General features: G+C 40.5%; 1 protein-coding gene across 2 annotated transcripts; it reads left to right on the top strand.

Annotated features, from left to right (window-relative positions):
• The first annotated feature begins 22 nt into the window (after window positions 1-22).
• Window positions 23-15,500, top strand: LOC138055888 (polynucleotide 5'-hydroxyl-kinase NOL9-like). 2 transcript variants are annotated; one of them, XM_068901757.1, is made up of 9 exons: window positions 23-132; window positions 1,155-1,294; window positions 3,300-3,492; window positions 4,822-4,944; window positions 5,888-6,062; window positions 6,714-6,785; window positions 9,249-9,327; window positions 11,509-11,639; window positions 14,376-15,500. In XM_068901757.1, exons 2-9 carry the CDS (start codon window positions 1,204-1,206, stop codon window positions 14,502-14,504), a joined length of 993 nt encoding a protein of 330 aa, XP_068757858.1. In that variant the 5' UTR covers window positions 23-132; window positions 1,155-1,203; the 3' UTR covers window positions 14,505-15,500. The 2 variants fall into 2 exon arrangements, with proteins under 2 accessions (XP_068757858.1, XP_068757857.1); XM_068901756.1 differs by lacking the exon at window positions 23-132 and having other exon boundaries at window positions 963-1,294.
• Window positions 15,501-15,733: the final 233 nt, after the last annotated feature.

Below are 15,733 nucleotides of genomic sequence, written 5' to 3'. Positions count from 1 at the left end.
GGCAAGAATGTTCCACAATCCTGCTTGATTACTTTAAATTCACAATGTGTTGTTTGTTCTTTCTTTCATCAGTTACTTATTTCTTTCGTTTCACACAGGTCCACCTTTCACCCATCTTCAGCAACCAGAGAGGTCTGTAATTACTACAGATAAACATTGTGATTAAGGAAGTAGACTACCAGGATATAATGTTGCGGAAATGCAGTGCGACTTGTTTACACATCAGCTTACACGGAAGCGTTCAACTCTGTCACTGAATTAGCGTTAATAACTTAATTGCTGGAGGGCGAAGTATCCTTAAAATAAAATGGGTACGAGCGGGTTCAAAGCAAAAATAGACAATGAAAGGTTCACATTTGTATGCTCGCGTTATCACGAAACCTCAAAGTTGGTGATTTCATGTCAAGAATATGTGCTAAAACGCGTGCCGCACGTAGAGCACGATTATTTTTCCTCTTTTCACAACTAACATTAGAGCGACTTTCGCATGACCTTGAAAAGTGTTCGCAACAATTTGTTTCACGGACCAACGTTTGGCAAGATTAAAACGAACCTTCTCCTTATTCCCCCCAAAGGAAACTCCTAATATGGGCATTAATCAGTTCGATTGCCCAATCACATTACTTCATCTCAAATGACATCAAAGCGAAACTTTTTGGCAAGTTCCCTGGAGAGATGACGTTGTTTCCATCCGTGTTCGCTGAGCCAATGAAAATTCGCGCTCGTTTTTTTTTTTTGTTTTTGTTTCGGTATAAAGCCAATTTGATCAAGTGTTGGATGGAGTTTGCTTTTGATCAAATACTGCGACCAGCAGTTCTAGTTCTGCGCGACGCAACAATGTTGCATTGTTTTGCTGCTCTTCCAACAAAGTTGTGTCCTGAATCGAGTCTCGTTCGCGCCGCTAGCCAATCAGGAATCGCTATCTTATTTTCAAGCCCAGGCTTCTGGCATCATTTGTAACAAAGTTGGTGGACAAGGACCATAGGGGACGTCAACTGAAACTGAGTGACGGATCAAATTCGTAAAATGACTATAAGTCTTGACCAATATTCTAAGTAGCTGTCAAGAAACTATTGACCATATGATTCAAAGACAATGAAGTGTTTTAAAAAGGCCGTACGTGTTTATTTACTTATTAATCGCATTTTTCGCAGGTCTGTCTTTTTTGGCGATATATCGCCAAGGGATAAACCAGGATTTTTCATGCAATGTATTCATTATGTCTATCAAACGTATGCTGATAACTACAGGAATAAGATTCCACTGATTGTTAATACACAAGGATGGATTAAGGGTAAGAAAATTAACCGCACTCAAACTTAAGCTCTTGCAATGAACACTGTAGGAAAGAGGACTCTGCTTGGCATAGGTGTTCTTGATTTCCCTTTCTCGAGAGTAGATTGTCGTTGTCTTTATCGGTTGTCATCAAATTTGGTGATTTAACGTCATTAGGGATCTTAACGTCCACGACGGCGAAGGTCGACGAAAGAGTTGCCTCAAAGTATAATTTGGTTCTATCATCAGTCTTTCGAGATTATTCAGTCTCACAATCTGGGCGTAGTATCCTAAAAATAAATTGGTACGAGCGGTTTCAGAGTGAAAATAGAGATATAAAAGAGTCTCTGTTTCATACTTACGTTGTCTTCAAAACCTCAAATTTGGTGATTTCACGTCGTCGTCACGCAGAGGACTGCAAACACACTTGTACTTGCTAAAATCCGTACTGCACGATTATTTATGCTCATTTAGCCACTGATACTATTGTTTTGTGGCGTTGTCGTAGTCGTAGCGCTCGTCGTCTCTTAAACTCACTATTGTTGCGCAGAGAAATGTGTGTGCTAAAATGCGTGCTATTAAAAGTGCGTGCTGAACGTGCGAGCATACTTACATGTATTTTTTTCTCTTTTAACCACTGGTGCTATGAGAAAGTTTAAAAAACGACGACACGGTTAGTAGGAACAACGCCACCAAAAAAGTTTAAAATACTATTGGCTAAAAGAGGAAAAATAATCGACATGCACCTGCGGCACGCATTTTAGCGCAAATGTTTGCGGTACTCAGCAATCACCAAATTGACCTTTTTGCAGTTATGTGCTTAGTTACCTGGCCTTTAAATGAAAGTGAGGCTGGCGTTGACCTTGTTATGATACAGACCTCCCTGCTTTTCTTATGTTAATGATTTGGTTCTCATGCTAATTACTTTGAATTTACACAAGAAAAGCAGTGAGATTTTTATCACAACAATGTCAACTCTAGCCTCACTTTCATTCACAGGCCAGGTAACTAAGCATACAACTGCAAAATGGTCTATTGGAGGTTTTGACGACAACGTAGGCATGCAACAGAGAATCATTCATTCTCGATTTTCACTCTGAAACCGCGGGCATAAGCTACTTATGCTTGTGCTTGCAGATGTGCTTGCGTCGCTAGTGAAAACCAGGCTTAACTCAATGGTGCAACCAAATCAAAGCCTTTGGGAACAAAGCGTTTTGTTCCAGATATTTCCGTTTTTGCCTTTTGTCCACACGTAAACGGCGTATTCGGTCACCTAAAACGGAGGTTTTCGAAAACGGTCTCTAGAGTGGACGTACAGATGTGGACGGACGAAAACGGAGGTTTTCGAATACGATGATGTCATCGCTCGAGTCCAGTCATGCCCTGTCTTCGTAAATGAAGATGACAGATTCTAGACAACTTGTGTCTTTACTTCTTGGGCTTCTCTCAAGTTTAATAGCTTTCATGCAGTTGCATTTTTCATTGTTAAATCTTCAAGCTGAGTATTTAAGGAAGTGATTGAACATAACAAGGTTGCTTTCCGTGTCAGCTGCAACAATAAGGTCTGTTAAACGAATTTGTAAAAAAGATAGGTTAATTTTCGTGGATTTACTGCATTTTTTCGCTGATTTCGACATGTTAGAAAATACAACAACACTAAACATGAACACCTATCAACTGCGTGCGGGCTCATAAAGTGCTAGTAGTGCGCATGCTTTGTAAGGGAAACTATCGTGTTCGCATCGTTTTAGCGTTTTCGTGTGGACGCGTGAAAACCATTTGAATATGCTTCGTGTGGACGGGACTTCAGCAATCACGAAATTATAATTCCTTTTCTCCATTAATATCAAGATAAACCATCTTAAAGGCCAAGTTTTATTTATCACAAAAAAGTCGAAGGAGGACATGTCAGGATTCCAGCTTTTGGTGTACGGGAGTCTGTTTCAGTGAAGACAAATAATGTGAACTGTGTTTAGTTAAAGTTGAGCCGTAGATTTTCATAGTTTTCTGTTGTTTTATCCCAGGCCTGGGTGTACCATTGCTGTTTGACGTGATCCGCTTGGTCCAACCATCACACATCATACAGTTCAAGTACGCTGATAGCTGCAAGCGTGCTTTTAAGAATCTCCCAAAGCTAACAACTGGATTGTTGACGCATGCTCCAGGATGGGTATTTTCTGCCAAGGGGGAAGAAGATATTCGCCCCTGCGCCCAGAGGTTGGTAGTCATAATTCATGATAGATCTTTGTTTAAGGCAGCTCCTACTCCTTCAAAATCCCTCGCTGCAGCGTGGAAACAGCGACACTGCAAGCTGAGATACTTACAACAGAAATTATTTTATTTTATTCTTATTCACGTAAAAGCTACCAAATGTCAACTTACCTGATAACCACGCACTCCCGGGGTAGATACCTTATTTGTTCATGGAACTCCCCAGGGACATTTGAAAGACCATGAGACACGGCTATGTTGATGAGAATTAGTTACATCTCCCCTGGAAAACATCATGAACGTCTTCTTAAGATAAGCACGATATTAATTTGGCTTTTTTACCTTGTATAACGCATTACAAAATATTTTCGGCCACAATTTATCTTTGATAAGGCATAACACGGGTATGTGAATTGAGAATTAGCAAATAACCCTTAATATATTTCAAAATATTAGTTCTTCAATCGTTTTTTGAAGACTGATATAGAGGATGATAGTTTTACTTTGTCATCAATGGTATTCCCGACAGATGGACCTTGAAAACGGATATAAAATTTGCCATAATTGCCTCTAGCATAAGGAAGATAGTAAGTGTGTTTTGCTGCAAATCTAGTGTTATAGTTATGAACACTTGATACCTTGGTAAAAAAAAGAATGAAATGCAGCAGGCAGCATATTATTATGAAATTTGTACATAAAAATCGCAATTTGAAATAAAGCAATATCAAAAAACTTAATTAATCCAAGAGATTTGAATAAAGGACTAGAGTAACTATCTAGTTTAGAAAATGTGATGATGCGTACTGCTTTCTTTTGTAGTATAAATATAGGTTTGAGAGTAGTTTCATAGGTATTTCCCCAAATTAGAATTCCATTGGTCCAAAAAAGATAAATAAAAGCGTAATAGAGTTTCACCAAAATATCCAAATCAACATAATGTCTTAACTTGCATAAGATGCCAATACTTCTCCTGATTTTTTTACCTATAAATTCAACTTGTTTTTTCCAGTTTAGATGAGAGTCAATCAGAATACCAGTAGTGCTTGCGTTTCTAATGACATCTGCAAATGGTTAGACTCTCAGTCTTCTCGGATAAGGACTATAAACCGTAGGCCCCGTATCACAACCCTTCAATGTTCAAAACCCTGTGCGACGTAAGAACCCACACACTTTTCTCAAAGAGTGGGGCATGGCGTTCCCAGTGTTGTTTTCTGTGGTATTTCACGGTTGGGAAGGAAAACGTTCGGAGATAGGAGCTACACCAAAGTTTTGTAAAATCCGAGGGTAAACAAAGATATGGTGATGATCCTCATGAGTTTTTACTAATATTTGCAGAGACGAGATTGTATCTCTAAAGAAAGGACAACAGCATGAACAAATGATAACGTCAGCTAGATCGTTGTTTCAGCCTGTTGTTTTGCAGCTTGACGCCAGAGGGAATAAAGGCAATAGTTCCGGGTAAGAGGTTTTCAATTTACACATTCTGTCCAGGCCCTATTTGCTGAAAGGCTGCATAACTTTATCCCGTGGATACGTCACTATCCAACAGTTTCAGTCTATGCAAACAATTCATTCAACTCTTGCAGTATATAACGAACTCACAATTGAAGAACACTCAGTTGGCTTGATAGCTTAGATGGTACTGACCAGTGCAGCGCTAGCGCACGGTCATAGGTTCGAGCCCCACTCAAGCCATGATTTTTTAACGTGTTGGTTTCTTTGAGTGGTACTGGTAGTGACAGTAGTGGTAGTAGTGTAGTGGTGGTAGTAGTGTAGTGGTGGTAGTAGTGGTAGTGTTAGTAGTGTAGTGGTGGTAGTAGTATAGTCATGGTAGTAGTGGTAGTGATAGTAGTGTAGTGGTGGTATTAGTGTAGTCGTGGTAGTGGTAGTAGTGTAGTGGTGGTAGTAGTAGTAGTGTAGTGGTGGTAGTAGTAGTAGTGTAGTGGTGGTAGTAGTGTAGTGATGGTAGTAGTGGTAGTGATAGTAGTGTAGTGGTGGTAGTAGTGTAGTCGTGGTAGTAGTAGTATTGTAGTGGTGGTAGTAGTGGTAACAGTAGTAGTGTAGTGGTGGTAGTAGTGCTAGTGGTGGTGGTGGTGGTGGTAGTAGTAGTAGTAGTAGTAGTAGTAGTAGTAGTAGTAGTAGTAGTAGTAGTAGTAGTGGTGGTGGTGGTGGTGGTGGTGGTAGTAGTAGTAGTAGTAGAAGTGGTAGCGATTGTGGGAGTATTAGTGGTAGTGGTAGTAGAAGAAGAAGAAGAGGAAGCTACGTTTATGTGCCCGCGCATTTTTCTGAAGAGGGACTTAAGTAAAAACGTGGCAAAATGCACATATTGTTCCTCTTTAAAAATAAGGTGATTTGTTGGAAACTTGTTAAAAGAAGTTTGTATCTTATGTTGTTTCCTCAGGTCGGAGTTCACCGCAAGCGATAAACGTGTTTTGGCATTGTTGTCGTATTTCAGCCGGATAAAACCAAACACAAGACATTGTGGTCCCCACACCAGTGGAATTACATCTCTACTCTCTTGTGTTCCCTACAGTGTGCCTTGGAAGCAAGTTGCAATTCATATCATGCATACAGAGGTAACGATCCACAGTAAAGGACTGTGCCATTCTCGTCACCAGAGGACATGCATCGTAGGAGTCTTTTAGCCAAAAATTGGCTATTTCATCCTTACGGCGCCTGCTCTCTCCTCGCGCTAACATGAATGCACCAATCAGAGATGCTGTTCATTGTTCTTCACGAAAACCAATGAGAAGACACTTTGTTTCAAGGTTCCCCAGAGCTCTTCTCTTCCTCAGTCAAGAGAAGAGCTCTGGGGTCGAGATTGAGGACTGTGCTTGCACAGAAGAACGTGGCGTTTTCAAAGACCTATTTATTTCCAGATCGATTTTGCACAAAAGAATCTTTGCAGCCTTCTTTTTCTCGATTCATACTACAGGTTATGTAAAATTGAGCCTCTTTTTTTCCGACCGTAATTTATTGGAGTAACAAAAGAGTACTTCAAGCTTTGAAGTAAGGAATATATATATATACGGATCGAGGAAATGGAATTTTGAAGGAAATTCTCAGATAAAGAAATCAATAAAATTCCAATAAAAGTAGTATATAGTCAAGGCCTTGACGACTTTTATATTAAGTTGTTGTTTTAACGAACATGCTTGACTTGAATTATTTTTACCAACCATTCTTGATTGTTCATTATCTGACAAGTGATGATTTTTCTTTTGCAGCTTCCATGGGATCAGATTCTTTATTCTGTGAATGCTAGTGTTGTAGGGCTTGGAGAAACTAGCCCCGATCAGGTATGTAAAATGCAGTTTGATTTTCATAAGCGTCTAGAAGTTTTCTTTTTCCTTCCTCTAATCAAATCCGTCCTGATGTACAAGCAATGAAGATGACAAAGTGTCCATTAAACCGTGCTCTGTAAGTAAGGAAACACATTTACGATGCAAATTTCTCTTTCGTAAACGGTTGTTTTAATGAGTGAAATTCAGAGCTAAAAAATGGCATCGACCCTTTCAAATGGCATCGACCCTTTCAAATGGCAACGACCGTTTACGAAAGGGAAATAAGCATCGACAATAACTCTCAACGTAAGAATAACTGTGAGCGTGGTGATGTGAGCTTCATAGCTCAGTTGGCAGAGCACTGCACTGGCATCACAAAGGTCTTGGGCTCGAATCCCGTTGAATCCCAGGCGCGTGGCGTCCTATACGCATATACGCACGTGTGTACTTGAAGTGACCAGAAAATTTTGAATTTTTTAGCAATTGTTTCCATTTTTTAACATTTTACTTGTACGCAACCAAGATTTCGTGATGAAAGCACCACTTTGATTAAATTCTAAAAACTAAAAGACAAGCTATACCATGTTCTAACTTAGTTTTGCATTGTACCTTTTTTGCACTAACAATGCAGTGTTGTTTGGCCAGCGTGCAACAAAAAGGCGAGGTTGCAAATGAGCGAAGTTCCAAGAACGTTCTTGACAAAGGAGCGACGTTCCCAGAACGTTCTTGACAATTCCAGTCACGCTAGCACAACCAAAACAATGTTTTGTTTGCGCCAAGTTTGCTCAAAATAAGGGCTAGACGCTTTGGTCTTTGCTTTTATTCACACAACTATTTCGACAAGAAATAAAGAACGCAGTATTTTTCGCTCAGTTTACTTAGGTTTCTAGATCATATGTACTTGTGCGTACTTGAAAAAATAGGAAGCTTAAGCACGCGCGTTTTTGAGACGCGGACGGCAACCGGAAGTGAGCTGTTTTCTCTTTTAACTTGTATTTACACAACGACGACACAACTACATTTCCATTACTAAGTATATTTTCTCCATTAGAGATGATTAGTATAAAAATCTGGGAGACACCACTGCCCTGGCACGCAAAATGTTCTCTTCCGGTTGCCGTCCGCGTCTCAAAAACGCGCGTGCTTAAGCTCCCTAATGACCGCGCTACGCGCCTGAAGCCACCTAAATCTTGCAAGTGTCTATAAGAGACAATAGGGCCGTTTATACGAGAGAAAATAAGCCGCGGTTTACTCTGGCCGCGGCTTACATAAGACGCAAACACCCCCTATAAATGGTACAAAATCTACGTTCGCGGCTTTCTCAAGCCGCGGCTTATCATGGCCTGGGAGTTATACTCGTATAAATAGTTCCTTTCGAGTATTATGTACGCCGCGGCCAGAGAAAGCCGCGGCTTATTTTCTCTGGTAGAAACGGCGCTAATATGGCCGTTTATCCGAGAGAAAATAAGCCGCGGCTTACATAAGACGCGAACACCGCGTGTAAATGGTACAAAATCTACGTTCACGGCTTTCTCAAGCCGCGGCTCATCCTGGCCGGGGAGTTTATACCCGTATAAATAGTTCCTTTCGCGTATTATGTACGCCGCGGCCAGAGTAAGCCACGGCTTATTTTCTCTCATATAAACGGCCCTATTAGCTTCCATTGTCCAGCCAAGTGCGAGGATGACTTCTCTAAATTTCTTCTTTAACCCGGGCTTCAAACATATGCATTTACTTCATTGAGTCCTTTCACGGGAACACATGAGCCCAACAAATTGACCTTCTCTTAACTGTGTGGCTTCATAGCTCAGGCACCGTTAGAGAGTATCGCAGCGGCATTGCAGACGGCATGGGTTCGAATGCCGTTTAAGCCGCGTGACTTTTCCAGGTGTGTATACGGTTACGTGCAAGGATCACTTCAATCTTTCCTTTAATTTTGTTGTTGTAAATAACTATTTGAAACACTCCGTGACATTCATCATTATTGAGCATGAATATAATTACGTGCATTACTGGACGTAAGTATTGTTTCTACGATGTGCATATACAGTGTGTCTACATTGAAGTGACGGTAGCCATGTTAGAGGTGTAGGCAATGAAACGGTAGCCATATTGAAAAAGAAGGCATTTTTATTTTTTGTCTTTTACCGCATCTCAAATCGATTTGTGTTAATTCGTTATTTTGTCTTTTATCAATATAGTAAACCAATCCGCTAGCATATCACTGTATTGAATGCTTTCTATAGGAGAGAGCTTTCTTTTTTCCTGTGGTTTACAAAAAAAACCTCGCATTTGAAAAACGGACGCGATCGTTTAGGTGGGTTTGGTCCATACAATAACTTGTTTTTGATTGATGTTTCGGTAACCTGAGCGAAAGTCCTCCTTAGAGACTAGTGAGTTGTTAGGTTGCCACTGGTTTTAACCCATTTACACTTATACTTTACTTACTCTGTTCTTATCCTTTTGAAATTTCTTCAGATGCATCGTCGAGAGGATGCGGATAATTTCGAACCTTGTTACTTCACGGACAATCCAATAGCAGAATGCATCGGATTAGGTTAGGAGTTTTTATTAGTTCCAAATTGGACCTTTATTCGTTAATATCCACCATTTTGAAAATACCTCAAGGGACTATAAAAAATACCTGAAACGAGTGTAGTTTGGCCAAAGGTACTCAGAACAATGAAAGTGGATTTTGCCTGATCATGTTAGAGAGATCACGTGAAACGCGAATGGCAAAAGTGACCACGTGACCATGATTTTCTCGCCATTTTTCGCGTTTGCCTTATACGTGGAATTTTCGTCTTGTTCTTCTTTTTTCATAACACGTTTGTTGAAAAAAAAAGAACGAACCCCAATACCATTTTTCGGTGAGTCAAACAAGAAACAAACGTTGTTTAAAAAGACTCCGATTTTTTCAGCTTTGTTTTTTTGTTAGCTAAATACTCGAGATCAACCACAGAGTACAATCCGAGTTGCCGTGGGTCACGTGAAGCTAAAGTCACAAGCTTCGCTCCATTTTGCGTGAAACGTGAAACGGCAAACCAACGTTTGCCGTCTCACGTAAACGTGATGCCGTTTTCCGTTACCTTGTTGTTGTCGTTTAATAAAGTGTCTTTACAGCCTACAGGATTTTCGTGGTCTTGGCATTTCTATAAAATTAAGCGTAGATAAATGTCCCAAAAATAAGTTTTCAAAATCAAGCTTCAAAGTTCGCGCTTTGGTAACGCCTAATCAAGGTGACCTGGAGACAGCACCAGAAAGAGACTTGGTTCCAGAATCGACTGTGACGTCATTTCAGGAACCGCGCGCCAAATTCAATTTTTTTGGAGGATCATTTTTGTTTTTTTCTTCGGAAATTATGCCTGATAGATGTGTTGTTGTAGGTTGTTCAAATATTCCTGATGCAGAAAAGGGCATAACATTACATAAAATTCCATTTGTAGCGACGATCGAAGTGAAACAAAGGCCAGAAAGAAGAAATGGACGGACTTTGTGAATTTAAAGCGCGACAAATGGACACCAAGTGTTTCATCCACTCTGTGTTGTTGTCACTTCGCTCTTGAGGACTTCCCGCGGCGGTTATTGTTTGGAAATCTTAAATGCTAGGGAACAGCGCAATAGCTGGGGAGAAGAAGATTTATCCGATTGAAGTCATTTTACAGTAGCTGTGTGAAAATTGGGCATTTCAGTTTATTTTGTTAGTTACTCGCGTTTAATTTCTTGTCCAAGCTTGTACGCCTTCTGTTTTCGTTACAATGCTGTCAAACTTGTTTTGTAGCTGTTGTTGTCTGTTATTTTTTTCCTTTCACAATTATATTCGCGAAGCCAATCTTCATCTGCCAGTGCCTCTTGACAAATCGGGGCATTCTTTTCAGTTGGAAGGAGCATCACCGTCAAACCAGTCTAGATCTTCGAACTGTATCTCTTCGTTCGAATCCGATGAAAGACCGTTGCCATGATCTTCAAAAGAAAAGTCGCTTTGATGTCCTAAACTGTGTCCTAAAGTGTCGCTTAATGAAACTACACGATGAATCAGATTGTCTATGAAGGTAGTCAAGCTATCTCTTTCAATTTCGAGTCGCCCCTGAAGTGACGCTACTAGTCACCAATCTTCGATTACGCGGTCGACTTGTTTGGGCGTGGCCAAAGCGCTAAATTTGAAGCTTGACTTCGGGATCAAAAAGTGACGTGATCGAAAAATTAGTTTTGGGACATTTATCTACGCTTTATAGAGATGCCAAAACCATAAAAACTCTGTAGGCCGTATAGGCCAGCAATTGTACATTGCAGCTTTGTTTTCTTTGTCTCTAGAGATTGGTTGCAAACCACCTATTACCGAATATTTTGTGTGGAGTGACACACAAAGAGGGCGGTTATTGAAAGGGGAGCAGAGAACGACAAAACATCGGAAGAAAATCGGTTGCTTATCGAAATAAATTAAAAATATTTAGCAGCTAAAAAGAAAAACTTCGTCCTTTTGAACTAGTTTGAGTTCATGCTATGTACAGCAGTTGCTGTCGTAACCTCTTTTTGTCGTATCGTGCATGTTGAGTGCAGTTCTAAAACGCTGCCTGCGAATGAAAACTAAATTTTTGCTGGCTTTGATAAGCTCGTCACGCAACGCTTATTCCTGAAAATTTACTTCGAGCCTTGTGTTTCAACTCGTCACGCATTTCTCATGCTTGAAAAAACAAAGCATTGACTTCCGCATACTTAATGCTGATTTGTGTTGCAGGAATCGTGCGCAACGTTGATCCTGTAAGGAAAGTTCTGTATGTTTTGACACCGTTGCCATTAGACGCTCTCCATCGAGTGAACACATTATTGAAAGGGAACTTGGAAATTCCAGCTGCTCTGCTGCTCTCGGTTTGTACTTGCTTTTCGTCTTCGTAAAATTAAAACTCACTTATTTTCAGGATTGCGGTACACGCTTTGTAAAAAAAAGGTGACGCAAAGTTCTTCTTTAGTCCAAAAAACAACTACCCATATGCAACAGTAGGCTTGGAGTTGCAGTGAGACCCATTTTGAGCAAGGGGTGTTTGTTTATGTCTACTACTTGAAAATTAGGATTACAAGGTCACTAACTTTTATCGTCACTTTTGTGATGATGATGATGAAGACGGCGGTGGCGGACAATTAATCGGAAAATCATAAAATGTTCAACGGAGACAGTGAAGAAAGCTATTTGTACTACCGCTGCTGCTACTGCTACTGCCGCTGCCGCTACCGCTACCGCTACCACCACCACCACCACCACCACCACCACTACTACTACTACTACTACTACTACTACTACTACTACTACTACTACTACTACTACTACTGCTAGTACTGTAAGTTCTCAGTTTCCGTGCTTTCTCCGTGGGACTTTTCATCTTTGAGACTCAAGATCACAGCAACCACTTATACAGACCGAAGTGGACAATCTCACAATCTCCAGTTGATACAAAATCAAGTGATTGAGGAACCCATCCAGATTCAAAGTGTTTGGCACAGACTGAAACCTGCGATTTGCCGAAAGTCGCAACAAAATCTCTTGGATCGCCGATTGTGGTGGCGTTGAACGATATTGAACGAGTTATGGGGAAATTGGATTACGCTCTCTACAGAGGGGAGGTCTTCAAACAGGTGAACACTTCTAAGTACACCTATCAGCGTTGCTGTTCAATGAAAAAAATCCTTTCACTGCTGGGAAGCAACGACAGGTTCAAAGATACAATTAAAATTATCAAACATCTGAACAAGATCATAGAAATCCTTAGAGACAAAGAGTGCGAACAACTGAGTTTAAACTTTGACTTGATCGAGGTCTGGAGGATAAGTGCTTTTCGGTTAGTTAAAGGACGTTTATTTTGAATCCCATCAAGAGAAAAACATTTGCAAACAATCTCCAAGGACTTAGATCGCATTACGCTGGCCGTTTGTGGGGAGGAGCGTTGCGTGACGACCCTAATAACGGCTGCAAAGGAAACTAATATTGCATACGATCACAACGAAACTCCAGGACACTTAAAGGAATTGTTAGACAATAGCCTCGACAAACAAGACATAGCACACTTTTGTTAATGCTATGTTCGATTCCTCAAATACCGCATCAAATAGCATAAAGAAAAGGTGATGTGTCTGATAGGAGAAACCAACAACGGAAAAACGAGCCTGTTTACGCCAATGATACGAGTCATTCCATCAAGGTACGTTGCAATGATAACGAAGCAGAAGGCTTTCAACAAGAGCTTGGTAGATGAAACTGATATTCTTATCATTTTTCTTGACGAGGCTCACTCGAAACTGATGGACCCAGATGGCTGCAAAATATTGAAGCACGGTGGTCTCGCAGCACATGACAGAAAGTACAAGATATCAAGCCTTGCTATAATAAGATGCCCAATGTTTATAACCTGTCAGACGGACATGGGTTTCGGCACTGAACACAACGCTGCAAAAAGCGTACCCTTGAAGAAATTAGATAACCTTCTGTAGCTAGAGTACAAGCGACAGTTCTTATGGTTCATTGCGATGCACTGTGTCAGTTGTATGGGAGTGTGAAATCGCACAAACTCCAGAAGAGCTATCCCCTCCGATGCCAAGAACCAGCTCACAGCCAGATGGCTTTGGTGAAAAGAAGAGGGAAAGAATAAAAGCCTTTGAGCTGGAAGAAAGTGATAACGAGAATGAGGACAGTGCAGACGAAGTACAGAACATGAACATACAAAACGGTGATATCAAGGGGAGAGTGAAGAATGTGAAACCACATCGATCCCTTCCGACTCCTGGGAGAGGCATCTCGAGAAGATCATACCGGAGCTTCGAAATCGGTGGTCATGCAACAATCTTAAAGAGAGGCAGCTGGGACGTATACTTCTTGAGACGCGACAACACTGGATCTCGCTCGGGATGATCCGAGAAGATCCTCATTTTCTGGAGGATGTGGAGGGCCCGAACGTGTGCCATCCGAGAATTCAGGAACGTGCAAGGAAGGAATATTTTGCCAAATAAAACATTAAGACGAAGAGCAGAGAAATGTGCAAGATAAAGCGTCGAAATACTTTGAGAACGCATGGGTGTGGGCAAAGGAAAAGTGCATCCTATCTCGTCTTAGAAGCACTAATGTTTTCTACAAAAGCGATTTCATGTACCTAATGCCTCCAAAATACCTAAAGCAAGATATCGAGAAAATAACACCGGTATCAGGCCAAAATTCCTGCTGTCGTTAGTTTGGGAAACGTATATGATGATGACGTTTATTAAGGAGGAAAAAGTCACAGCTGTATCTATGATTTTTGCTGGGCAGTTGCTCGTGGATTCAAGCCCCGGCCGGGGATTTGTAGCAGGAGTTTGTAAACATTTTCTGCTGTTTAAAATTGTTTGTTGTTGTTGTTGTTGTTGTTGTTGGAGTACAGGTTTCCTTTACAAAGCGCGTACATTTTGTTAGGCGGCAGTCTTTAATATTGCTGGAAACTTGGCTGAAGAACTATTTCCTTCAGTCTAAATTTAACGTCAGGTGCTATCCTCGGGATAAGTCCCACTTTACACATTTGAACTGTCGAAAGGTCAATGTATTTACCTGACTGATTTTTCTTTGATTCTGTCAATCTTTTTTAGACGAAGAAATTGAATGTTCCTTACGTGACCACTGAATTCACTTACCATCTGCGTGGTGCTGGGGCGAAGAAAATGCGGCACAATCTGCTGAGAAGAAGGAGAGGAGGTCGTCGTGTCAGTGACGGATAAAATGCAATGTGTATATGTTTGTAGAGAGACTCTGGAATAAACATGGAAACTATAGGCAAAACTATGACATATATATATCCTGCTTTACACAGTGTCGTTTTTTAAGGAACCAATAAACCAATCAATCAATCAATTTATTAATGTCAAATGCGTGGGATGAGGTTTCCCTCGGTATCCGAGCAAGAGCCTCTTGTATAAAACGCACGACAAAAACAACAATAAAATGAGAGGAAAAAAACAATAAAACAAAAGAAAAAACTCGTTGAATATCAGTTAAGAAGGTGAAATTATAAATAAATGTATAGTAGTAAAATTATAAAATATGAAAGAACATATGATTAGTAGTGCTTACGACAGAAGCGGCACTGTTGTGTATACGATATTCCAAAATGGCTGCCATTTTAGCATTCTTCTGTTTCCATTCAAATTGGCCTTTATGGCCTCGCTTTCAAACGTAAAATTCAAAAGAGTATTTAACCTAATGAACGAGGCCATAAGGAAACAAGAGAAAACTAACAAACAAAAGAATACTAAAATGGCGGTCATTTTGGAATAAGGTGTGTGGGCGTTTACAATCTCGAGTCGAAGGCGAGGGATTGTAAGGGCCCATGTAACACACCGCGAATGTTGTAAGCAACTTGTGAAATGAATACTTTGTAGCAGTATCGCCGATGTGATAGAAAAGCGCGCATGCAGCAAAGTTGCAATGGCGTGTGCTCTCGAGAGAAATCAGGTATTGTCTTGGGAATTATTGAATGTTTGTGCTGAGGTTGTCCCCGGATATTAGGGAACTTAAGCACAGACTTTTTTGAGCCAAAAGCTTAAAACTTGGGGCACTTGGTGTTGACATAGGAAAAAGAAGAGTTGATTTTTTGGCCACAGGAGCACTTTAAAGCGGCTTTGTCTCGGCAATGCATTTCATTTTTTGAAGTTTTACTTTAGTGTTACTCGGTCGGACTCGCTATGCAACTTAAAGCTGACAAAGAAATTGCTTTTGAACTACACAACTCAAAACCTCGTGACAAAAGGTGTCTGTCGTGCATACATAATTTAAGTTACAAACAACAGAGAGAAAGTTTGAAAAACTATTGGGCTGAACAGTTTCCAAAAACCCAAATTGCAATCCAATTTAATCTTATAGAGCGGTTTTCAATTGAGTGTCGAAAGTAATTAGCGAATTACTTTGGTTTTGCATCTACTTCACTCAGTGATTGGTTCAAAGTTCTCGC

The sequence above is a fragment of the Montipora capricornis genome, chromosome 7, assembly GCF_036669925.1.
Source record: "Montipora capricornis isolate CH-2021 chromosome 7, ASM3666992v2, whole genome shotgun sequence".
Lineage (NCBI taxonomy): Eukaryota > Metazoa > Cnidaria > Anthozoa > Scleractinia > Acroporidae > Montipora > Montipora capricornis.
This window is presented reverse-complemented; position numbering and strand designations above follow the sequence as displayed.

What these genes read in the sequence shown, in the direction of transcription:
- LOC138055888 (XM_068901756.1), top strand. Translation starts at nt 1,096, where the DNA reads ATGAAGTGTTTTAAAAAGGCCGTACGTGTTTATTTACTTATTAATCGC. An exon ending in TACACAAGGATGGATTAAGG is followed by an intron (nt 1,295 to 3,299) that starts GTAAGAAAATTA and finishes GTTTTATCCCAG; the next exon opens with GCCTGGGTGTACCATTGCTG. An exon ending in TTCATATCATGCATACAGAG is followed by an intron (nt 6,063 to 6,713) that starts GTAACGATCCAC and finishes TTTCTTTTGCAG; the next exon opens with CTTCCATGGGATCAGATTCT.